The following is a 24,874-nucleotide window of genomic DNA, read 5'->3' on the forward strand; positions in this document are numbered from 1 at the left end:
TCCTTTACTTATTGAAGTTCACTGTAGCAAGCAGAGGAGAAATGGCAGTATAAATTCTAAAGGAAATGTGGATTAAATGAGAAAAGCCTCCATAGGCTCATGTATTTGCCTGCTTCATCCCCAGTTTGGTGAACAACTGTTTAGGCAGAATTAGGAGGTGTGGCCTTGGAGGAGGAGGTGTGTCTATAGGGGGTGGGCTTTGAGGTTTCAAAAGGCTCAGAATTTAAAGTTCTCAGCTACTGCTTCCAAACTCCATGATGGTCATGGACTGACCCTCTGAACCTGTAAGCAAGCCCCAATTAAATGCCTTTTTTTTTTTTTTTTTAGTAAGTTGCATTGATCATGATGTCTCTTCACAGCAATAGAACAATAACTAAGACAGAAGACAGAAGATAGAAGCACAAACCTCTTTTGACATAAATGAACACAAATGAGTTAAAATCACCCAATAATATTTATGCCTTTAAGATATTAGAAACAGTCGGGTAATGGTAGTACATGCCTTTGATCCCGGCACTTGAGAGGCAGAGGCAGGTGGATCTCTATGAGCTTGAGGACAGCATGGTCTACAGAGTGAGTTCCAGGACAGGCTTCAAAGCTACACATAGAAACCCTGTCTCGAAAACGAAAAAACAAAAAAACAAGATGTTAGGAACAAAAGATAAATAACTATAATCATGATAATAGTAGTTTTGTATCAGCAGGTGATATTTATTTGCAGTTTACCTTTGTGTATGAGTATGATTTTTTTAAAAAAAAATTGTTATATGGTAAACCCTCAAACATGTCAATTTTTTTAAGATTTCATTTTTATTTGTGTTTGCGTGTGCGTGTGTGTGTGTGTGTGTGTGTGTGAGAGAGAGAGAGAGAGAGAGAGAGAGAGAGAGAGAGAGAGAGAGAGAGAGAGAGAGAGAGTCGGGGCACGAACAAATGTATGTATGCCGTGGTACACGTTTGGAAGTCAGGAGTGACTGCCTTCAGGATTATCTGTTTTCACCTTCTACCTTGTTAAGATAGGGTCTCTTGTTTCTGCTGAGCTTTGTGTACTCCAGGCTAGCTGGCCCAGCCTCAGGTCATTTCTCCTGTCTGCCTCCCATTTCACCATAGGAATGCTAGGCTATAAGAGCCTTCTACTTAACTTGGCTTTCTATGTGGGTTACATAGTGAGGCATCTCACCAGCCTATAATTATTTTTACCATAGAAAACTTAGTCATAAATGAAACTAACCAAATAGCCATTCACATAATGCCTGCATTCTCATGAAAGTAGTATTCATGGATGTCATGACATAACCTCCATAGTTTACAGATGTGTATTGCTAAGTTCCATTACCTGCCAAGGGTGATTCTTGAAAGTAACCAAAAAAAAATTGTCTGAAATGGCCAATTTTAAAAGTTAATAATTCTAGGGCCAACTACATGGCTCAGGGAGTAAAGCAGCTTGCCACCAAGTCTGATGACCTGAGTTTGATCCCAGACCCATATGGCAGAAAGAGAAAACCAACTCCCACAAGTTGTTCTCTGGCTTTCACACATGTGCTGGGACATACACCTCCCCTCACCTCCACACACACACACATACCCACAACCTCTATATAAATACCTATAGATTTTTGTTGTTGTTGTTTTAATTCAAGTTAATTATTCTAAGGCTAGCTAAATGGCTCAGCAAGTACAAATCCTTGCTCTGCAAACCTGGCAGCCTGAGTTTGAACCCTGGTATCCACGTAAATAAGGTGGAAGGAGAGAACTGACTCCACAGAGTCCTCATACGTCATGTACATACATGTAGCAGTAATAATTCTTTGATTGAATAGTTCTCCAAAAGTTAACAATGTTATTTATGTATTAACAATAAACTAGTAGTTTAAAAAGTGGGCTTTTGTGCTGGCTAGTTTTATGTCAGTTTGACACAAGCTGGAGTCATTTGGGAAGAGGAAACATCAGTGAGAAAATGCCACCATGATGGCCTGTGGGCAAGCTTGTGGTGCGTTTTTGAATTAGTGATTAATGTAGGAAGGCACAGTCCATGTGGGTGGTACCACCTGGGTTGGTGCTATATGAAAGTAGACTGAGGAAGCCATGAGGAGCAAGCCAGTAAGCAACACTCTTCCATGGCCTCTATATCAGCTCCTGCCCTCAGGTTCCTGCCCTGTTTGGGTTCCTGTCCTGACTTCCTTTGATGATAGGCATTGATGTGGAATCAAATCCCATTCCTCCTCAAGTTGTTTCTGGTCGTGGTGTTTTATCACAGCAATAGAAATCCTAACTAGGACAGCTTTTGTAATGATGGTTGGCTTGTAATCAATCATTAAAGCTCTGCTCCATGCATAGGCAACACACCACCTTTACCCTGAACTGTCCTGGTGCTTTTCACGTCATATTAAATAGTATATATTTTCTCACCTATTTCTTTTGGAACTGCCTGTGAGATTGGGCTACAGCACAATGACAGCTTGTTATTACCATTAAAGTAAGAAGGTTCCCAGCAAAACGGGGAAGCTAGAGACAATATAGTGAAGCTGATAGTTTCCTTCGGGGTATGGAACTTGCCTGTGCAAAAGCAACACCTTTTCTTTTTATAGCAGAATTGAAAAAAAGAGATAAAAAAGCAATGTATTTTGCTCAATAACATTCTTCTACCTACTTCATTTTTTGTTTTGTGTGCAGTGTTGTTTGAGCAAGATTAGTAAGTCAGTTCTTTGCTCTTGTTCTGATTGATGTCCCCATTTCTTTGGGATTATTCCAGGAGTTTTTGTTTTAAGTTCTGGCCCTGCTCTCACACTGTATGCCAGGCAGGTCTTGAACTTAAGACCCTCCTACCTCAACCTTCCTGCCAGCTGGGATTACAAACTTGTACCACAGGGCTCAGAATGACAGTAGTTTTAAAGAGACTTTGTGGATTTTTATTTCTTACTTTTGAGGAAAAGAAATTGGGGGAATAAATAATGCTAATTTTCTCACAGAAAAATATCCTGGACCATAACTTGACTTTTATTCTTTCAAAGATAAAATCTCTATAATGATAATGATAGATAATATGTGATGAATGTAAATAGTTTCAAGTGTCAATAGTCTATAATAACTTTTACTTACCGCCAATATTTTTCCTTCACATACACACTAAAGTGTGTTAATGGTGAAAATAAAGTCTTAACTTTTAATCATTGAAGTAGGGAATTATTTGAAATTGATTAGACTAAGAAAACTAATAAGAATTACATTTTATTGGTTACTTAGCAAGTTAAAAGTAGGAGTCCTTGAAATATTTGCAGTAGAATGAAATATGGGATATTGTTTATTGAGCAGTGGACCACATACAGTTAACTAATTTTGCTGTAGACTTATAAAGATGGAAATCAAAGACTTTTAGGTCCTTCATCTTTTCAGTATGAAGGACCTATTACTTTAAATTGCTTGAAGAAAAGTTATTTGAGTCTGTAAGCAAATCAGCTATTACTCCAGGATGGCTAAATAGTTTACACACTTTTTTTGTGGGGGGAGGGGTTTGAGACAGGGTTTCTCTGTGTAGCCTTGGCTGTCCTGGAACTCACTCTGTAGACCAGACTGGCTTCAAACTCAGAGATCTACCTGTGTCTGCCTCCCAAGTGCTGAGATTAAAGTCATGCTCCACTCACTAGGCTAAACAGTTTACTTTTAATGACTGTTTACTACATAGCATTTTCTATATCATAATTTCATGGCCTCATATATTTGCTGTCCGTAAACTAGAAATGTTTGTAGTTCTTGATAATGACATTTCTCAGCATTTTAAAGTTATTTCTTTCAATCCACAGAAGCAACTTACCTGGGCTCATAGGAGCTCACAGAGATTGAACTGCCAACCAGAGAGCTTGCATGGCCCTCTGCACATATGTTATAATTGTGTAGCTGGTCTTCTTGTGGGACTCCTAACAGTGGGAGCAGGGGCTGTCTCCAACTCTGTTACCTGCTTTGAGGACCAAGGACCCTTTCCTCCTGCTGGGTTGCATTGTCCAGCCTTAATAGGAGAGGAGGTGCCTAATCATCATCTTCTTCTTCTTCTTCTTCTTCTTCTTCTTCTTCTTCTTCTTCTTCTTCTTCTTCTTCTTCTTCTTCTTCTTCTTCTTTTTTTTTTTTTTTGAGACAACGTTTCTCTGTGTAACAGCCCTGGCTGTCCTGGAACTTGCTCTGTAGACCAGGCTGGCCTCGAACTCACAGAGATCCACCTGCCTCTGCCTCCCAAGTGCTGGGATTAAAGGTGTGTGCCACCACCACCCAGCAAGGTGTCTAATCTTACTGCAACTTGATATGCCATGGCTAGCTGATACACATGGGAGGCCTGCCCTTTTCTGAAGAGTAAAGAGGAGGAGTGGATGGGGATGGGGATTGATGGAGGGAATGGGGGAAAAGGAGGGAGAGGAAACTGTGATCAAGCTGGAAAATAATTAATTAAAAAATAAAAGAAAAAGTTATTTTTGATAAAATCTCACAAATTGTAGGTAATAATTTATGCTGTTCTTCCCCACATAGTTTTAACTTATCTTCTACACATTACATACTGAATATAAACATTCTCTGTAGTTTTCTCATCTGTGAATGTCCCCGATTTATTTGACTTATGAGAACAGACTAGAATGAGCCATATAAAATTTCATGTTCTCACTCCTCTCTCTCTAGATTCTAACTTGACCTCTACTGAGACCCTTGAACATTACTTGTGAAGTATGTCATGGTGGCACATTGCCTGTAATCCCACCACTTGGCAGGCTGAGACAGGAGAATGACAAATTCAAAACCTTAGACCACATGGCGAGTGTTTCTGTCTCTGTCTCTCTCTTCCCCTCATTTCCCCCCCTCTCTCCCCTTCTCTTTCTCACTTTCCCCCTACTCCCACAAAACCCACAAAAGAATAATCACTCATGTGCCTGAGCACAGCCTACTGAGTAGTGCCATATTTATATTTAGTTCAGAGACAGAAAATCACATGGCCAAGTTTTCTTCTGATCTATTCTCTAACTATACACCTGAGCCCCTGGCATTTGATAAGGAGTCTGGAGAAGACAGTACAGTCAGACTCCTGATGGTCAGAGGGACCTTTTATCTCATGATAGCTGTACCATACAGCCTGGATGTGTAGTAGGCTGTACTATTTAGGTTTGTCTAAGTACACATCATGGTGTTTACGTGGTGACAAAAATCCCCAGCATATTTTTTAGAATATCTTCGCATGTAATTTGGAGAAAACAAGGAAGTGAAGCAAAGCTGAAACTCATGGGTGTGGTCCTACAAAATATTTCCTTCTTGGAAGATACATTTTCACCAGGTTCTAACATTTAGCAGTGTTACTCAGGGGTTCTTTGATTCAACTTACTAGTTGTCCCATTTTGTTTATCCTGATAATTTTAGCTAATCAGATTATAGAAAAAATGCAGAACAAAAATTTCTGACACTGTTGGAACTACAATAAAATTTCTTTTGTATTAGCTGCCTAATTGGAATTTAGAAATTGTTTAGTGTGGCATGGTATGAGTATATCCATAGCCAAAGTTTACGGCATGAAAAGTAAGACTAGAAATGCAAACTGTCATTTGAGAAATTGGCTGATTGCCTCTTAATATAGTTTTGGAAGTGGTAAATGATCATTAATATTAGGAATGACAGTTCTCTACTATTTTCTTTTCTTTCTTTCTTTCTTTTTTCTTCTTTTCTTTTTGAACAGGGTTTCTCTGTGTAGCTCTTGTCCTGGAACTAGCTCTGCCTACCATTTTCTTTTGAGTAAGGAAAACGTGTCTTGAAAGGTCTGCCTAACCCATCCAAGACTAAGAATAGATACTGTCTCACTTACGTGTATGTACTGTTATTGACAGATTTTTCTAGGTTTTACTCCTAATGCTAAAATCAGAGGAACTGTGGTTGAGATACAAAAAGGATAAAATGTTTCTTTCATGTATTGACCTTTTACCCAGCTCAGGTGGCAACTTTTCTGAAATAGAATGTGAATTTTTAGTATTCATACCCAGAAGGAATTGGGGAAGACAGGTGCCCTTCTCCTCTAGGGCAAAGTAGAAGAGGTTGATGTTTTTAAGGTGATTTCCTTTCCCCATCCTGAAACTGCATTAGGTTTAAATTGGCCTCTCACCACAAGTGTGAACCCTAACAGAACATTTACCCTGAAGTTCAATAGTCTTAGCAGTTGGGGAAACCCAGCTGGGGGCTTTCCCTACCTCTGATTCTCCCACACTTGTCTCTCACCCCACAAACGCACAAGTAGACTTTAAAGTGTTATGTATCACTTTAGGGTAGATAATGCTAGAATTTTTACCATTAAGCCCATGATTTTTCAGCTGGTCTGGTTGAACTGGGATATTGGAGGTAGGAAACTGTGAAGCACCTATATTCCAAAGTCTTAGCAAGCTTCTAAAGCACTACTACTTACTCTTGGTTTTTACTGTCTTTTCCAGGATTGGCTGACTCTTTTAGCACTCGTTCTAGAGAAAGCAGACTGTAAGATTGTTCCTCAAAATAAGACGTTTATTTTCAAAGGCTAGGAGCCTGGGAAGCTAAAGAAAGGTGATGGCAAATCTGAGGGCTTTGGGCTAGCCTAAGCTATTTAACAAAACCCTGTCTTCTAGGAAAACAAAATAAAACAGAGAAGAAAAAAGGGGGGTGGGGGTAGGCCAGGCATTGTAGCATATGCCATTAATCTCATCACTCAGGAGGGCAAGGCAGGCAGATCTTTGAATTTGAGACCAGCTTGTCTACATGAGAAGTTGTTGGACCAGCAAGAGCTACCTAGTGAGGTCCAGTCTCAAAACAAACAAACCAAAACCATAAACCAGAGAGCAGAAGAATAGTAGTGATGAAGAACATTAGAGACCAGTTCAGAAGATCCATCATCCATATATTAGAAGTCTCAGAAAAGAAGACAAAAATAAGAAAATTGAAAACAAAGTCAAGAAAATTCAAGAACTGGAGGATGGATTGCTGGATTGAATGAAGTTACCAAGTCTCAATTTGTGATGGATATAAGTTCCAGAAAACAGAGAACAACAACAAAAAAAAAAAAAATTGAGGAATTTTGATACAGTAATAGGAAGTAAAATGAAAGTTTTTTAAGGAAATGTTTTTCAGGAAATGAAAGCAACCATAGGATTTCATATAGTTCAGCAGTAAATAGTGTTATAATAAACTATAGTAAGTGCTGAATGCTAATCTTACAAAAAACAGAGATAGGAAATGATAATCAGACAAAAAGAGTTGTTGCCAAGATGAAGTAGGAAGTTTAGAAGAGATGCAGAGGACTATTGTCCATTTAAACCTTGTAGAGCTATTTGACTCAATAGGTTATAAATATGTATTGCTTTGATAAAATAAAGACTAAATTAGGCCAGGCAATGGTGGCTCACACCTTTAGTCCCAGGACTCAGGAGACAGAGGCAGGTGGATCTCTGAGTTCAAGGCCAGCCTGGTTTATAGATGAGTTCCAGGACAGCCAAATCTAAGTTAAGATCAAAGAACTAAAGATTGTGTTTTCACATCATAACCCTGGGTTTATTCAGTTCTTCCATTTTCTAATTCTGTGACCTTAGATAACTTATGTACCCTTTGGAAATTCTGTTTTCTTATCTCCAAAGTACCAGAATACATGTGTTCCTGCAGCAGAACGCTTGTAAAGCAAGTGGTTTATATGAAGCATCTGGCAAATATATGTGCACTCTAGTCTTTGTATTGTCCCATGAGGAATAGCCTGACATTTCTTGTGCCGTCATCGTCTTGTGTTTCGAGGACTACTTTTTCTTCATTGTTGGGATGCAAGTCAAACGAAGGACGGAAGTTGCCCTGCTCCATGCTTAGATTTTAAAGACATGCCATTGGGATCGTGCCCTCAATTATCTACAGACAGTTTGAAATTTTAATTGGATTTGCAGTGATTATGTATTGATAAGGGAAGCATCAAGTAAAGAGGATCATTGTTGCTTGGTCAAAGAAGGAATGATGTCACATTCCACTTCTCCACAAAAATGCCATTATAATGAAACATTTGTTTATACTCTGAAAGGCAATGGGAATTTCAGAGAATCAAGATCAATAAAGTGCTGTTGTTCTGAGTCATCAGCCAAAGCATCAAAATACTTGTTTTTTAATCAGAAAGTCTTCTTTTTTTTTTTTTTTTTTTTTTTTTTTTTTTTTTTTTTTTTTGGTTTTTCGAGACAGGGTTTCTCTGTGTAGCTTTGCGCCTTTCCTGGGACTCACTTGGTAGCCCAGGCTGACCTCGAACTCACAGAGATCCGCCTGGCTCTGCCTCCCGAGTGCTGGGATTAAAGGCGTGCGCCACCACCGCCCGGCTAATCAGAAAGTCTTCTACCTTAGCAGCTGCTGTTTTAGTTTTCATATTCTGTATTATTCAGGAACAGTTCAGAAAGCAGATCATATATAGAAATGCACTTTATGAAATCCATTTTCCTCCACTGGTGCATGTTTATATAGTGTTTTACAGTATTATTCCAGCTATGACATGACTCATGACAGTGATTTAAAATGTGTCACATTTTCCCCTTACAGAGAATCATCATCTAAGAAGTCTTATATACAATTTGCTGATCTCTGTTGCTTGATGATTCTAATGTATTAACGAGAAATAGCCTATACCATAACCATATCCCAAACATTTTTAAATGGGCAGATGAATGAGGTCCATGGAAAGGTCCATAGAGAGATATCTAAACATACAAGTTGTCTTGGAGACAGTGTGTTTTAAGCACATTGTAATCTAACCTTGTCTGTAATCAGTTTAATAACATTTAACTTTTTTTCAGATATAAATGGGATCAATATAGAAGATAGTCAACTTTGCTTCCCCACAGTAGGATTGCACAAAAAATGCTAAAATTTATTAGATCTGAATCTTCATGTTTAAGAAAAACTGGTATGGCCCTGAAGAAAGGGTAAAATGTTAGGTAATTGTGGCATAGATGGAGATCTGAAAAATTGTTAGGCTACCCCACGATTTAGGGCAGATGGGGCTTATCAGGAATATTCAGCAGTTATAATAAAAGTATGTTACACAGCATAAAAATATTGAGTCTAGATTTAAATGTACGTTATACATTTAAAGTCACACCCTAAACATCTTGGGAATGACTGGAAATAGAGATCTGGAGAGCTCTGAAGCCGTATTTACTTTCTCATTGGAGTTCTCACAATTGCTTCTAATAAAACAAGTTATGACTTGCAACCATTTGCCCAACAGCCTCTTGGTGTCCTCAGGGAAATTAAACACTGAGGTATGAAGAACTATGCCAGTGGTTAAGAGCATGCAGGTTACGGCTTTATAATTACAAGGCTTTTGCCTCTTCCTATTTATCGATGTAATATTCTCAAGGCTAAATGCTGCTCAGCAGTTTTAAACTTGTGATTTAAAGGGAAAATAGGCCTTTTTGAGAAAAGCTATATCCCCTGAAATTTCACTGACTTCCTATAGAAGAGCGCTCTCTCTCTCTCTCTCTCTCTCTCTCTCTCTCTCTCTATATATATATATATATATATATATATATATATATATATATATATATATATACTCTCTTCCGTTTGTTCTGATGCAGTAAGTGACTCCGGATGCTGGAAAGGGAGGCTAATCTGCTGACTCCTAAGATTTTAGGTACTAGTTTAGAAACAGTTTTCCATAATTAATCTTGTACAGCCTATGACATTTCTTGTATTGCTCTCCTATGTTTGGAGGATCTTTTAAAAGATTACTAAAAATATTTTTCAAAATTTTCATGTTAATTTTTTTTTTAGATGTTTTGAGACAGGATTTCTCTGTGTAGTCCTGGCTGTCCTGTAACTAGCTCTGCAGACCAGGCTGTCCTCGAACTCACAGAGATCTGCATCTGTCTGCTTCTGCTTCCCTAGTGCTTGGATTAAAGGTGTGTGCCACCATGCCCAGCATATTAAGATCATAAGATAGATGCAAACTACTACTTTTGAAAAAAAAAAACCCTGACTGGTTGTATTTATGGTCATAAATTTGATAGAATAGAAAAGATATTTTTAAAAGACGTTCATTCAAGGGCTAAGGAGATGGCTCAATGGTTAAGAGTACTTGTTGAGCAAGGACAAGGATCTGCGCTAGGTCTCTAGCACTCATGCAAGAAGGCCCAGCCTGGCCGAGCATACTTCCTTTTAGGAGCATTGTTAGTGCTTACTAGCTGAAGTAGTATCTAGTTCAGTGTCAAGGGCCATCCAACATTTACCTCCAGTCTGTCCATGGCCACCTGCACATGCACATACACACACATAAAAAATAAAATAAGTCATGTGGTCAAGCACTCTGCCAGAGGTTTATTTTTCATGTTGTTTAACTATGTAAAGGTTAACAGACTTGCATTACTACCTATTTTGTTAATAATCTTTTTTTAGAAAATCATAGAATTATGTTACAGTGTAAGTCTTATGCATTTCCAAGAATTCTAGCATCTTATAGATAAATAAGTAGGCCTATCTCTTTTGGTTTATATGTGGAAGACGGAGAAAAAAGTATAACTGTTAGTGATACAAAGTGATATAATAATAAATTCTGCTTCTCTCTCTTTGCTATTTCCTTTTTAAAATTGAATTTTTCCTGCATTTTCTTGGTGAGAATATTTGAATATGACTGTTTAAAGGTATACCAGTGTCAGGGCATTCAAAACAGACACAAGGAATACAAACAGTGGGAAAAACATTTAACCTTTAGTTCTAATTAAGTTAGCAATTGGCTCTTTCTTCCTCATTAATTATCTTTTCTAGCATTCTTGTTCAAAATTTAATTCACTATATTCTCAACTTCCCCATCCACCCCCACCAAGTGTTCTTCCTCTCCCCTGTGTCTTTCACTACTATTTTTTAATATTCTGCAAAATTACTGATGGACCATCTGCAACAGAATCATCTTATGTACTTTGTTGAGTAGAATGCACATCCTGACACCCATTTCTTGTCTGACTATTTTAGAATCACTAGTGACCAGGTACTGCCTTCTTATCTGTTAATGCATATCAAGTTGGCCATCAAAAATCCTGTTAATTTCACCTTTGAAATATCTCAAGTCCACTTATCTCTGATTCTATTCCCATTCATCTAGAATATAGCTGTAGTTTCTAAAGACTATCCCCACATTGTTTCCTTTGCTAATCTGTACTGCTGGCACCCAGTCTGTCTGTCTTTCTGCCTGCTTGCTTGCTTTCTTTCTTTCTTTCTTTCTTTCTTTCTTTTTCTTTCTTTTTCTTTCTTTCTTCCTTCTTTCCTTCCTTCCTTTCTTTCTTTCTTTCTTTCTTTCTTTCTTTCTTTCTTTCTTTCTTTCTTTCTTTCTTTCTTTCTTTCTTTCCTGCCTTTCTTTCTTAAATAATTGGGATTTTGTTTTGTTGTATTTTTATAGATGATAAATTTTCTTTAGTCTGAAGACTAAATACTTTACATGAGCTTTGGTGGTAACTCTAAATCAGAGTGCAGGAGTATTTCTATGCTTTATGAAATCAGTTCTTTAGCCATCTTACAATGAATGACAAAACTAACAGTTAATGAAGCTTCATGTGTAGTCTGGACACAAAGGTGCTGCTGAAGATACTTCAGAAATGTCCCAGGTGACTGTGGTCTCTGTTATGTTTCATATGACAGACTTTTTGTTTATTCAGTTTCTTCGCTTGCTTGCTTGCTTGCTTGCTTGCTTGTTTTTTGGATATAGGGTATTACTGTATAGCCCAGGCTGGCTTCACACATGTGACAGTCCCCCTGCCTCATCCTCCTAAGCTGAAATTAGAGATGTACCACCATATCGAGATGCTTGACAGGCGGCATCTTAAGAGAGCAATCAAAGAGGGCTTATTCTGGCTTATAGTTTCAGATGGATACAGCTGTATGGTAAGGGCTGGTGGCACAGTGTGAGATACCTGGACACACTCATCTGGTGAGAAAGCAGAGAGGACAAAAAAGTGGGGCCAAACTTCCAAACTCCAAGGCCCACACCCACTTGGGTTCTATCTCCTGAAAGTTCATTCCTTCCAAAAGAGCAGCAGTTGCTAAGGACTAAGCTTTGAAAAGCATGAGCCCCTTTCAGACGACAGCAATGGCCTTGTTCCTGGGTACTTGTTGGGTATAGTTGATGCAGTGAATAGGCTGTACATGGCCAGTTCCCTTTGTCCTCTTGAAATTAAGTCTACCTTGCCCTGCTTGAAAACCCTCATTAAACCCTTAGTTCAACAGGTTAAAGCCTGAGGTTTTTAGTGACATTTAGTGCTTACTACAGTCTGCTCTTACTTGAGTATGTTTGAAGTTTCTCCAGCTAATGTCACTGTGATCATGGGCTTTATGAATGAGTAATATACCCTAGGGTTTTTTTCAGTGCACCACAATCATACATGATGACTTAATACCATATCTAGAATCTCCCTCTCTCATACTCTCTGCACTAGACTTTCCTAAATAGAGTACTCCAGTCACCAAATACAGCCTCTTTGTGCCTTTGCTATTTTAGAGTGAATGCTATTAATTCTGTACTTCCGAAGTCTTTAGGACCCACTTTTGTCATATCCTATATGAAGTTTTCACAATTCTTCTGATTTAAATTTTCCTTTTACTCAAACCTTTATCTTTTTAGTTCTTCAGCAGCTCATTCTTCTTTTCTAACACAAAAATGCACAAAACTCCATTAGATGAAGTCTTGCAAATACTTCTTTTGCTAGACAAATCCCTATCAAAGTATGATCATACCTTTTATCTGACATTTAACTAACTTCTTAAGTTGGTTATTTTCTTATGTGTCCACCTCACTAAATTATGAGGTTTAATGGCAAAAGCCCCATGACTATTTGTCTCCTAGGAGAAAAGCATCATATTCTATGTGTTCAGCAATGAACCTGTCTTGAATATTATACTGAATTGCATATAGCTTATCCCTTCTCTTTTAGAAACCTACAGAACAGTAGTTAACCAAGACAAATGGTTTCTTCTTCATAAAACAATTGAAGTATGAGATGTGCAGACCTACTCTAGCAACTTCAGTGTCAAGGAGCTGAGCTCCTTAATTCTTGTTTTACCTTTTCTAGGAGCCTTTACCACCACAAGAGTCCATCCAGCTGAAAACTGAAATCAATGAAAAAGACAGCTTTCTGATAGTTATAGCCATTTGTGAATGTCCAGAATATAGTGCCCTCATCAGTACCTGCTAAAAATTAGAAAAACATCATTTAAGAGGAGGAGGTGATTGATTGTGAGGTTTGGATTTGAGTATGTTTACTTCAAATGAAAAGTATTTTCCTGAAGAGTGACAATTTTTTCAAAAAGCACACCAAAATGTAATTTACATGTAACTACTCCCAGAGACCTTCCTTTTCCTCTGGTCAGTGTCATTAATCTAACACACATTTCCCTTCTTGGTTGAATAAAATGTAACATATACTTATTTGTATCAACCAAAACTTAATTCCTCAGCTTATATTTTTAGTTCAGCAAGTAGTATGTGCCCATGTGGAATTTACTTAGCAGCTCCTCTTAATGACATTCATATGATATCATTCAAGAACCTAGAGTGTTGAAAATGCCCCATGATTTACTTAGATATGAAGAAAATATGAGAGCATTTTTAATATAGCATTTAGATTTTAAAAAGTTGGGATATGCTTTCTTGATGGAATAGACGTACATTTTTCATTCAGAGTAAAGAACTGTAGAGTAAGGAAGTTACTTAGAAATCTCATCCAAGCCGGGTGGTGGTGGTGCATGCCTTTAATCCCAGCACTCGGGAGGCAGAGCCAGGTGAATCTCTGTGAGTTCAAGGCCAGCCTGGGCTACCAAGTGAGTTCCAAGAAAGGCGCAAAGCTACGCAGAGAAACCCTGTCTCAAAAAAAGAAAGAAAGAAAGAAAGAAAGAAAAAGAAAGAAAGAAAGAAAGAAAGAAAGAAAGAAATCTTATCCAAACATCATTTTTGTACTGATGAGAAAGAAACTTGGGTCACCAAAAATTTAGTGACAAATAATTAAGGGTTAGCCAATAGCAGAACAGAGTATTAAACCTGATAGAATCCCAGTTCAAGGCTCTCGTGTCCCAGATTTTAAAATAGAGGTGTGGTTTACATTGGCAAATTGCTGTATATACGTAACTTCTAACTTCTAATCTCTGCCCTTGTGTATTACTGTATTTGAGTATATTATAGTCTTTGTGACTACCTGTACTTTTCTTTCCTTCTTATTTATTTTAACTTTTTTTTTTTTTGTAAACAGTCTTAAATACTTTTTTAAAACAGAGCAAACATGGGGGAAGTGAGAAAGAACTCCCAGGGGTGGTAAGGGCCCCAAGTGCATATCCTTAAATACTTCTTGAATGAGAAAGTACTTAAATAAAGTACTCAAAATGGCACTTTGTATTAATGCTAATTGCATATGTTTCTTTAATAGCTATGGGTAAGAAACATCCTAGCCACATTAAGTATCCTAACAGGATCATCTTTTTCATCTACCAGAGGTATCAATGGGAATTAAATTCCTAAGTAAAACAAGTGGAGAATCACAATTCCTTCAGTTCTTCAGAAAGTAATTACCATTATGATCCTTGCAATTCAAACCTAGCAATTGTTGTTAAGCCTGACAAGTTACTTAGGAATTTAATTAGTATCTTTTAGTATCTTTTAGTATCATTTAGTATCTTTAAATGATAGGATTTGGTTGCTAGTATTGAAGTATTGTTTTGCCTCTGTATTTAAAACAGCATTGTGGTGGTATTGTGTTCCCCAAAATATTGTGTACCCTAATAAACTTATCTGGGGTCAGAGAACAGAAAAGCCACTAGATACTTAGGATAGGCAGTGGTAGCACACGCCTTTAATCCTAACATTCCAGAGGCAGAAATCCATGTGTTCAAGGATACAGCCAAGCATGGTGACTCACGCCTTTAATCCCAGAAAGCAGCCTTTAATCCCAGGGAGTGGTGGTAGAAAGCGGAAAGGTATATAAGGCGTGAGGATCAGAAAGTAGAAGCTTTTAGCTGGTTAAGCTTCAGGCTTTCGAACAGCAATTCAGCTGAGAGCCATTGGGATGAGGACTCAGAAGCTTCCAGTCTGAGGAAACAAGACCAGCTGAGAAGTTGGCCAGGTGAGGTTAGCTGTGGCCCATTCTGTCTCTCTGACCTTCCAGTGTTCACCCCAATAACTGGCCTCAGGTTTGATTTTATTAATAAGAACTTTTAAGATTCCTGCTACACAGCATTATGGAATTAGGATTATAGCTGAGCTCATTGCTTACCATGGAACTCCTGGGTTCAACCTCCAGCATCACCACAAACCAAATACTGACACATAGGCAATTGATTTCCAACAAGGTAGCTAAAGCTATTCAGGAGGAAAAGAATAACCTTCCTTTTTCTTTATCTTTTGGGTTTTGTTTGGTTTTTGGTTTTTGTTGTTGTTTTGGTTCTTGTTTTTTGTTTTGGTTTGGTTTGGTTTGGTTTTTGTTTTTTCAAGACAAGAGTTTCCTGTATACCCTGACTGTCCTGGAACTCACTCTGTAGACCAGATTGGCTTTGAACACAAAGATCCATCTGCCTCTGCCGCTGCCCTCCAAGTGCTGGGATTAAAGGCATATGCCACCACTGCCCAACAAGAATAACCTGTTCAATAAATAATGTTTCAGGACACCTAGATATCCTCACACTAAAAATTGAATCTAGACACTATCTCATATCATATATAAAATTAGCTTATATGTATCAAAGAACAAATGTAAACACTAAAATTATAAAACACTTCTAAGGAAACAGGTGAAAAATGTGTATGTTCTTGAACTAGGCAACAGTTCTTTAGATATGGCACTAAAAGAAATTGCAAGCAGCAAAAGAAAACTATTATGTAAATTAAAATTCATTCAGGTTTAAAATGCAATGTGCCAAAGAACACTGTTAAGAAAGAGAACGGAGCTGTTTTCATCAGTGATGGTTTCTGCTTGAGATGATTCCTCTCATAAGCAGTTGTTCATCTCCAGAAGAGAAGAGGAAACACAAAGAGAAACCCCAGATGCAGAGCAGAGCCCCAGTGTTTCTGCCTCACACATGTGAAAAACCCTGAATGCCGTAAAATCACCAGGGTCGTAAACTGTAAACAGTGATCTTTTGTTTGTTGACTATTCCACTGTTCTGTGTTAGTTTTTAAAGGAAAATAAGGCTTCTAGAACATGGGCAAAGGATTTGAATGGAACTTCTTTCCAAAGATAAATGGCCGAAAAGCACGTGGAAGAATGTTTATTATCATTAAACGTAAGGGAAAGGAAAACCAAAACTACAATTTGATACTGCTTCATACCCAGTGGGACAACTATAATTTTTTAATCAGGCTAATGTTCCATCCATTTTTTTAAAAATATTTTTGATTAAAATATAGTTATATCACTAACCCCTTACCTTCCCTCCAATACCTCCCATGACCTCCCTCCCCATGTTCCTCCCCACATATTCTCTTAAATTGATGACCTCTTTTTCTTTGATTATTATTGTTACATGTGTGTGCGCACAAATATACAACCTACTAAGTCCATTTTTGTAGTTTGTGTTTATGATTTCAAGGCTGACCACTTAGTATTGGATAAGTATTATGTAGCTGTTGCCTCTGAGGTTAATCTTATAAGACAGCTTGTTAAGACATAGGCTATAAAAGAAAGTAAAGCAACAGGTTATTTAGGACAGATTTTTACAAGGAGCTGAAACAACAGGATTTCTAAGGGGGGGCGGTCAAACACTCCATCCTACAAAGAAGCTCCATAATGATAGGAAGTAAACAACTCAAAGTAGCTTCAGGAAGTCCCCGAAACTGACCAGATTCTCTAGTCTACTCTTTCCAAGAGTACATAAACAGTAGACTACTCAAGAGTCACTTTCAGACTAGCCAAGCTTCAAAGAAGATTCTGACCAGCCCAAAAGCCTAGAAGAAGCAGGGACCAGCCAAACAATCTGGAAGAAGGAATCAACTGAGCCACCTGAAAGGAACACCTTCCAGCCTGTTGAGCTGCCTGTAGGCTGTGTAGTATGCTTCAGGGTTCCAGCTTTTGTGAGCTATCACCCTTGCTGGGTTAGGCTTTGGTGTCACCATGTCATTTCTGATCCTTTAAATAACCCCTCACCCATATTCCTGTAAGTAATCACAGTAAAACTCACTGATTTTACCAAGCTGAACTTTGATGGGATCCATACTCTTGTCAGTCACAGGCTTCCTATTTGGGGTGAATAGATGTGTGTATTGACTCTCCCCAGGAAAAATCTGTCACACAACAATAACCAGTTAGGGAACTCATCCTTGGAGAGGCCTATTCTCCCACTCAGCAGTCATTAGTTGCTTGTAGTTCTTTGCGTAGGAGTTGTACACCCCGCCCCCACCCCTGGGAGATTTTGCCCCTTCTTCATTAGCATGTCTGTTGATACTGTTATTTAGTTTAGGTGGCCATCATCATCCCCCCCGCACCCCCCCCCCCAGACAGGGTTTCCCTGTGTAGCTTTGCGCCTTTCCTGAATCTCACGCTATAGACCAGGCTGGCTTCGAACTCACAAAGATCCGCCTGCCTCTGCCTCCCGAGTGCTGGGATTAAAGGTATGTGCCACCACCGCCCGGCTAGGCAGCCATTTCTAGGAGACAGTCTCACAGCGGACTTCCTAGTCATCTGGCTCTTACATTCTTTCTGCCCCATCTTTTAAGATGTTCTTTGAGCCTTAAGGGCAGGATTTGTATTGTACATATATCCACCAGGGATTCCCAACCATCTGTTAATCTCTGTATTGTGTCCACTTGTGGTTTTCTGTGATGGTTTTCACTTGCCAAAGCTTCTCTGATGAGGGTGTGATCTACACTTAGCTGTGAATATAAGGATAATATTTAGAATATAGTTAGGAATTATGCTGGTCCAGTAAAGAGGTGGTAGTAGGTTCTCTGCTAAGACTGGTGACCTCACTAACCTGGGGAAGCTGGTTAGGTTTCTAATACCAGGAATGATTTCTCTTCTGTTAAGTGGACCTTAAGTCCAATTAGACAACTGTTGTTAGTTCCAACATAGTAGTGCCATTATGGCCATGCTGGTCATTGTTATGATTCATAGATGTCATGACGAACTACATTTTTAAAAAATGCACTGTAAGAAGTGTTATGAGGATGGAGAAAAATTGGAACCTGGAGAGTGATCCTAATTACTCTTAATAATAAAAACCCGGCATCAAATATGGAGGGTGAAAGCTGAAAGATCAGAGAAGCAGAGCAGCCAGCCACTAGAGACTTCTTACCTCTATGAAATCTCAGACCAAATGGGGGCAATCCTGTCTCTACGAATCCTCAGACTGAATGGACCCTGAAATCCTGTCTCCACCCACCTTGTATTCCTGTCTCCATCTCCCTAGTGCTGGGATTAAAGGCATGCACCACCATGGCTTTGTTTCTCTTTTAGACTGGTTCAATCTCCTGTAGCCCAGGGTGGCCTGATCTTCCTGCTTCCTCCTCCCAAGTGCTGAGATTAAAGGTGTGTACCACCACTGCCTGGCCTCTATGGTTAACTAGTGGCTAGCTCTGCCCTCTGATCTCCAGGCAAGCTTTATTTGTCAGAACACAAGCAAAATACCATACAATAGGAACCTTTGTGCATTGCTAGTGGAAATGTAAAATTGCACAGCCATTATGGAAGCAATTTGATGGTCCCCAAAAGTTAAGCATAGAATTATCATTTGACCTAGAAATTCACCTTCACATGGGACTGGAGCATAATGGCTGCTCATTAGGACCCAAGTTCTATTCCCAACACCCACATGCTGACTCACAACCGTCTGTAATTCCAGTTCCAGGGGATTTGATGGCCTCTTCTGGCCTCTGGGCACTGAGCATACATGTGATATACAGATATACATGCAAAAAACAAACAAACACACCTTTATACATAACAGAATAGTTTTAAAAATTTTAATGTATACACAAATGTTCATAGTAGCTTTATTCATAGTAGCCTAAAAGTAGAAAAAAACTGAATATCAAGTAAGTGAGGCATGGATAAACAAAATGTTATATATCCATTCAGTGAATATACAATATTTGGAATATGTTCAGCTGTATAAAAGAACAAATTATTGTTATATTCTACAACATGGATGAACCTCAGAAAAAAATGAAAGAAACCACACATTAAGGCCCTGTGTTGTATGATTACATTATTTATTTATTTTTATGATGTTTATGGGTTAAACTAGGGTCTTGAATTATTAGATTAGCTCTCTACCACTGGCGCTAGCTGTCATCACTTCATCTATATAAAATGTTACAAAGAGGCAAATCCATTCAAACACCAATTATTTGCTAGGAAAGGTGGGGAATTGATGTTACCCTTTTTTTTTTTTTCCTGTTTTTCGAGACAGGGTTTCTCTGTGTAGTTTTGGTGCCTGTCCTGGATCTCACTCTATAGAGCAGGCTGGCCTCGAACTTATAGAGATCCGCCTGGCTCTGCCACCCTAGTGCTGAGATTAGAGGCGTGCACCACCACCACCCAGCTGATGTTAGCTTTTAATAGGTTCTGTGTTTTTGTCAGGGATAAAAAATTCACAAAATTGTACCAGTTGTACCACATAGCAAAATGCCCTAGTATATACTTGAAAATGTTAGATTTTGTTTTATGTGAATTATATTTAAATATAATGATTTAAATGTTCGATCCCCAGAGCCCACATAGTGGAAAAAGAGAACAGACTTCTGCAAATTGTCCTCTAACCTATACATATGTGCTGTGATACCCATGTGTGAACACATGCACACAGATATTCATAAAATAAATGTTTTAAAATTTCAATATTATAAAAATCCCCCCCTCAAAAAATAGTTTGTTATCCTTGAAAACCAATAGAGAATTGTGTGTCTCTTGTGGCTTTTAGAAAATCCTAAAAGAAAGGTTCTGGAATTTTTTTTTTTTTTTCTGCACAGGAAGAGTCAGAATCATTAAGGAGCTCTCAACCCAGTGCCAAGGAATGTATTAGAGATGTTAGGCAAACTGAGATGATAAAACCAAATTACCTCCTCCAAGAAAATCCTCTGTAGTTGAGAACCAGCAGGGAAGTTAGGAAACTAATAGGGAGTGGAGTTGAGACTGAGGGGATGTGAGCTTTCTTTTTTTAATGTACAATCCAACAGCAGCTCTCCCTAGATTTTGTTCTAAAATAAGAACATTTTCACACATTTTAATTGCTCTGTGATAACAACAGTGTGAACTCCATCCACAAACATTTATTATCATTTAGTTTTGCTCTAATTCAGTGTAGCAAGAATTCACCTTATAAGTAGAAGTAACGATCCATTTAGTAAAAAAAAAAAAGTCCCTTCCCACATTACTAATCATGTTGTACATTTCTATACTAAAGTATTAATAATTAAATGCTCATTTATATTTCTCCGTTTTTAGATGATATTTACAGGTTCTTATTCCCAAAGCAGCATTTTCATGAACTAGACCATGACTTAAGAACTGGAATATTAGTAAAGAATACTTTACTTAATACGGTAGATTTTGTACTTTATGTCATGATTTCAGGTAAAACTTTTATGTTTTTGTAAACCATGATATCACCTAGCACTATGTTTATAGGGCTCTTTTTAGGAAGCATTTTAAAAATGTATATAACTTTAATAACTATCTAAGTTGTTCTGATATTTTCCAGAGTTGGCATTCTTACCATCCTTTATAGTGATGCTACAGGACAAAGAGGAATGGATAAAAACATTGGTGAGCAACTCAATAGAGCATATGAAGCCTTCCGACAAGCATGCATGGATAGAGATTCAGCACTAAGAGAGCTACAGCAAAAGGTGTGTGGTTTGGGATTTGAAAATTGATTGTTCCTCTGGCAAATTGAGGTTGAGAACTGAGAATGTTAGATTGTTGGAAACTATTTGGAGAACTAGAATTACTAAAACACAAAAGTGTAGTAATGAGTGAACATTGAGATTTTTATTTGTTACCTTTTAAAAACATTTTGTGTCCTATGGGAAAGGTTGATTTGGTTTTAAAGTGATTATGATTAAGAAAGATAGCCGGGCGGTGGTGGCTCACACCTTTAATCCCAGCACTCGGGAGGCAGAGCCAGGCGGATCTCTGTGAGTTCGAGGCCAGCCTGGGCTACCGAGTGAGTTCCAGAAAAAGGCGCAAAGCTACACAGAGAAACCCTGTCTCGAAAAACCAAATAAAAAAGAAAGATAGAACATTGTTTCTCCATATGTAACTTTTAAATGTCACTATTTTATATAAGAAAGAAATAACTATAAAAGTCATTTTATGACTGAAAGACTTTTATCACTGCTTCTCAGTTTTGCATTGTTTCTTTGCATTTTTTTTTTATGTTGTCATTTGGGTAACAGGAAGACTAAAGTCTTAACATGTCCTGAACTAAGTTTGTTATTAATTTACTGTCTTCCATTCTTTATGACTGTTAAAAATAGAACGGAAGATGATAAATGATTACAGTGATGTGGCATGAGTTCATAACCAGAGGAATCATGGGAAAAGATAGGTGAAAGGGTCTAGAGGAATCTGTTCAGTCTTCTGTACACTTTCCCTCCATCTTCCAAGTTCTGTCACATGTGTGCAAAGCATAAGAAATTCCACGTAAGATTCACAGTTATTTGGGTTTTGTTGTTATTTTTGAATTCAGAGCTGGCTTCATAGATACACTGTGTCATCAGAAGTCCAAACTCAGGGAAAGTAGATCCACCATAAATGTTATTATGCTGTCTAAATAAGCTGACTCAGCAGTTAGTCTTACCACATAGGAATGTTTTTAAAAGCCAGTTTCCCAGATATAAAAGAACCAATTTTGCAAGTAGGCCTTTATGAAAATAACAGCCAAAAGATCTACTAGGAGGGCTGTTAGCTTATTCCTCCATTGGCAGTTAGAGGTCACGGATCTTACACTGATTCTTCTGGTTAAAAATTTCCTTGAGGAGCCAGGCGGCAGTGGTGACACATGCCTTTAATCCCAGCACTCAGGAGGCAGAGGCAGGCGGATCTCTGTGAGTTCGAAGCCATCCTGGTCTACAGAGCGAGATCCAGGACAGGCACCAAAACTATACAGAGAAACCCTGTCTCGAAAAACAAACAAACGAAAATTTCCTTGAGGAGCCAGACAGGTGGCTCACTGGTGTGAAGAACTTGCCATGAGAGCGTGAGGGCCAGATTGGATTCCCAGAACCTGTGTAGATATTGGTGGGCACAGTGATCTGGCTGGAATTGTAACTCTTGAAAGCCAGATGATCATACTGGACACATTGGCAAGCTCTCAGGTTCAATTGAGAGCCCCTGCCTGGATGATTAAGGTAGAAAGTAATTGAAGAAACTCAACATCTACCTCAGACCTTCATATGCACACACTTGCACATGTGCCCACCAACATGAACATACAAGCATACATACCACACATACAGATACATATGAAAAAAAATATTCCATGAAATTTTGAAGTCAAAAGAAATATGCTATCCATGAAATTTTTTGTTCTTTCAGTAAATATAGTATGTCACCTACACAATTTCTTCCTTTCTAGGTGATCCAGCTGCTATTAAACATTTCTATATATAACTTCCTGAATCCTAAAAAAACCATCTTTATTCTTTGTGAATCTTCTCATTGTTTGCAAAAGAATACTGTTTTTGAGTGAATTAAAGATTCTAAATCTTCTCATTTTAAGTGGCTAGGAAGAAGAGGAGCATGATATGACAGGGCCTTAAAAAATGATTTAAATTAGCAAAAAAATAAATAAAAACCACCCACATTTTATTCTTCCTACTTTACAATTAGGTTAAGAGACAACAGTTCTATTTGTGTTCTAGGGTAGCTAAGAACTAGGGAAGAAGATGATAAAGTTTTGAGAATACTAAAATAAGTAAAACATTATTTATACCTTTAGGAACTTTTAAAAGTTCAAATAGGTAATAATTAAAATGGTTATTCATGTATAATTTAAAAAACAGAAAAGAGGGTCACTGGCTATCATCTGACTATTATCAGGCATTGCAGAAAAGATCAAGCAGGTAGTGTGTGGCCCAGAGAAAAGGCATCTAATTCTTTCTTTGTGAGTCAGGTCAGCACAATATGAATTCTCAGTTGGACTAAGATTAGGAAGAGCATAGTAAGCTAGGGATCACACACACATGTGTGCACTTGTGTCTGTGTCTGAGTGTCAGCATAAAACAAGAAGTAAGGGAGTGTTTGGTACCCTGCGTGTCCTACAGGATGGTCCTATGACTCCATCAAGAATGATGAGGTATTACAGGAAAGGAAGCTGCAAAGATAACAGCCCATCATGAGGACTATGACTAAGTAGTATGCATTGTATCTTTATTCAGTGAAAAGTTACTAAAGAACTATATGCTTTAGAAAAGTCTTGACACTGACAGAGCCCAGTAAACATACTGAGGACATGTTACATATGTTCTAAGTGCAAGTTATATAAAAATATGGCAATCATCTAGTCATACTTTATAAATTCCAGTATGTACATTAATGTAAAATTCATGTATTAATAACTGTGTAATGTATTAAACTTTTACTAACATATATTGGATAGTAAGTTTATGTACATTTATTGCACTTTGGTTTAGAAAAAGAAAAAAATGAATAGCAATTATTTTAAGAATTCAAAACAAGGGACTGAATTAGCAGTTATGGGTGAATTGAAGAAAAGACCTAAAATTTCTTTTCCCCACCCCCCACCCCCCCGAAACAGCCCTGGCTGTCCTGGAACTCACTCTATAGACCAGGCTGGCCTCAAACTCACAAAGATCTTCCTGACTCTGTGTCCCAAGTGCTGGGATTAAAGGCATGCACACCACCTAGTGACCTAAAATTTCTTAAGGAGATAAAATAGAAAGCAGGTGGCACCTGAATATAGGTCACTTATGAAGGTGATGGCAGTGGAGTCTTGAATGACTAGTTTAATGCTGATGACTGAAATCAAGAGTGATGAAGAGCTTAAAGTGTGGTTACAGGGAAATAAGATATATAATTCAGTTCTGATTCTTAGGTTTAGACCTGTGGAACATATGGATGAACCATCTGATGGATAGGTATGACTACAGTTCTTTAGGTCTACAAGGAGTTCTATGTTGGAGTCTGTGGTGGTTTGAATAAGAATGGCCTCCACAGGCTCATATATTTGAATGCTTAGTCACCAGGGAGTGGCCCTTTTGAAAGGATTAGAAGGATTAAGGGGGAAGGCCTTGTTGGAGGAAATGTGTGTATGTGGGGGAACTTTGAGGTCTCAAGCCCAGAGTCAGTCAGTCTCAGTCTCTCTCTCTTCCCTGCCCTTTGCCCCCGCCCCCTGCCTATGGATCAGAATAAGTTCTCAGCTACTGCTCCAGTATCTGCTTCCTGCAGTGATGATAATGGACTAAACCTCTAAAACTGTAAGCAAGCCCCCAGTTAAATGCTTTCTCTTTGATAGTTGCCGTGGTCATGGTGCCTCTTCAAAGTAATAGAACAGTGACTAAGACAGACTATAACTAGAATAAGATTGCGTGGTTTTCACTGGTGTTTCTCAGTTAGCATGTTTAGCTTGAAGGAATATTTAAAAAACAGGATTAGGTTAGAGTGAAAGGAAGAGAAGACAGATTTCGAATGTAGTTTAAGCATTTCAGAGACACAAAGGACCCAGCAAACATCAGGATTTTAAAGAAACGTAAAAGGGGGCCATTAAAGAGACTTAACAACAACAAATATAGTCTACAAAGCAAGGAACAAATTAGAGAAGAAAAGTAAAAGAGCCACTGGAAAGGGTCTCAGGAAGAGTAGAGTAGTTAGCACAGTGAGGTAGCCCAGAGACTTGGTAAGGGGAGAGCGGGCGGTGGCTTGTGTTTGGCTATGTTGAA

The 24,874-nt window shown here is 38.3% G+C and overlaps 1 protein-coding gene across 6 annotated transcripts in view; it reads left to right on the forward strand.

Moving 5' to 3' along the window:
* The window catches only part of Tank (TRAF family member associated NFKB activator), an 83,313-nt gene that overhangs the window by 17,783 nt on the left and 40,656 nt on the right, over positions 1–24,874 (forward strand). For 5 of the 6 annotated variants that reach the window (XM_059260547.1, XM_059260545.1, XM_059260544.1 and 2 more), the window contains one exon: positions 20,674–20,821. In XM_059260547.1, the coding sequence (XP_059116530.1) occupies positions 20,723–20,821 (99 nt within the window). In that variant the 5' untranslated portion in view covers positions 20,674–20,722. Of the gene's footprint in view, positions 1–20,673; positions 20,822–24,874 lie in introns of those variants that run through there. The other variant, XM_059260549.1, reaches the window with a different exon arrangement.

The sequence above is a fragment of the Peromyscus eremicus genome, chromosome 4 (assembly GCF_949786415.1).
Source record: "Peromyscus eremicus chromosome 4, PerEre_H2_v1, whole genome shotgun sequence".
Classification (NCBI taxonomy): domain Eukaryota; kingdom Metazoa; phylum Chordata; class Mammalia; order Rodentia; family Cricetidae; genus Peromyscus; species Peromyscus eremicus.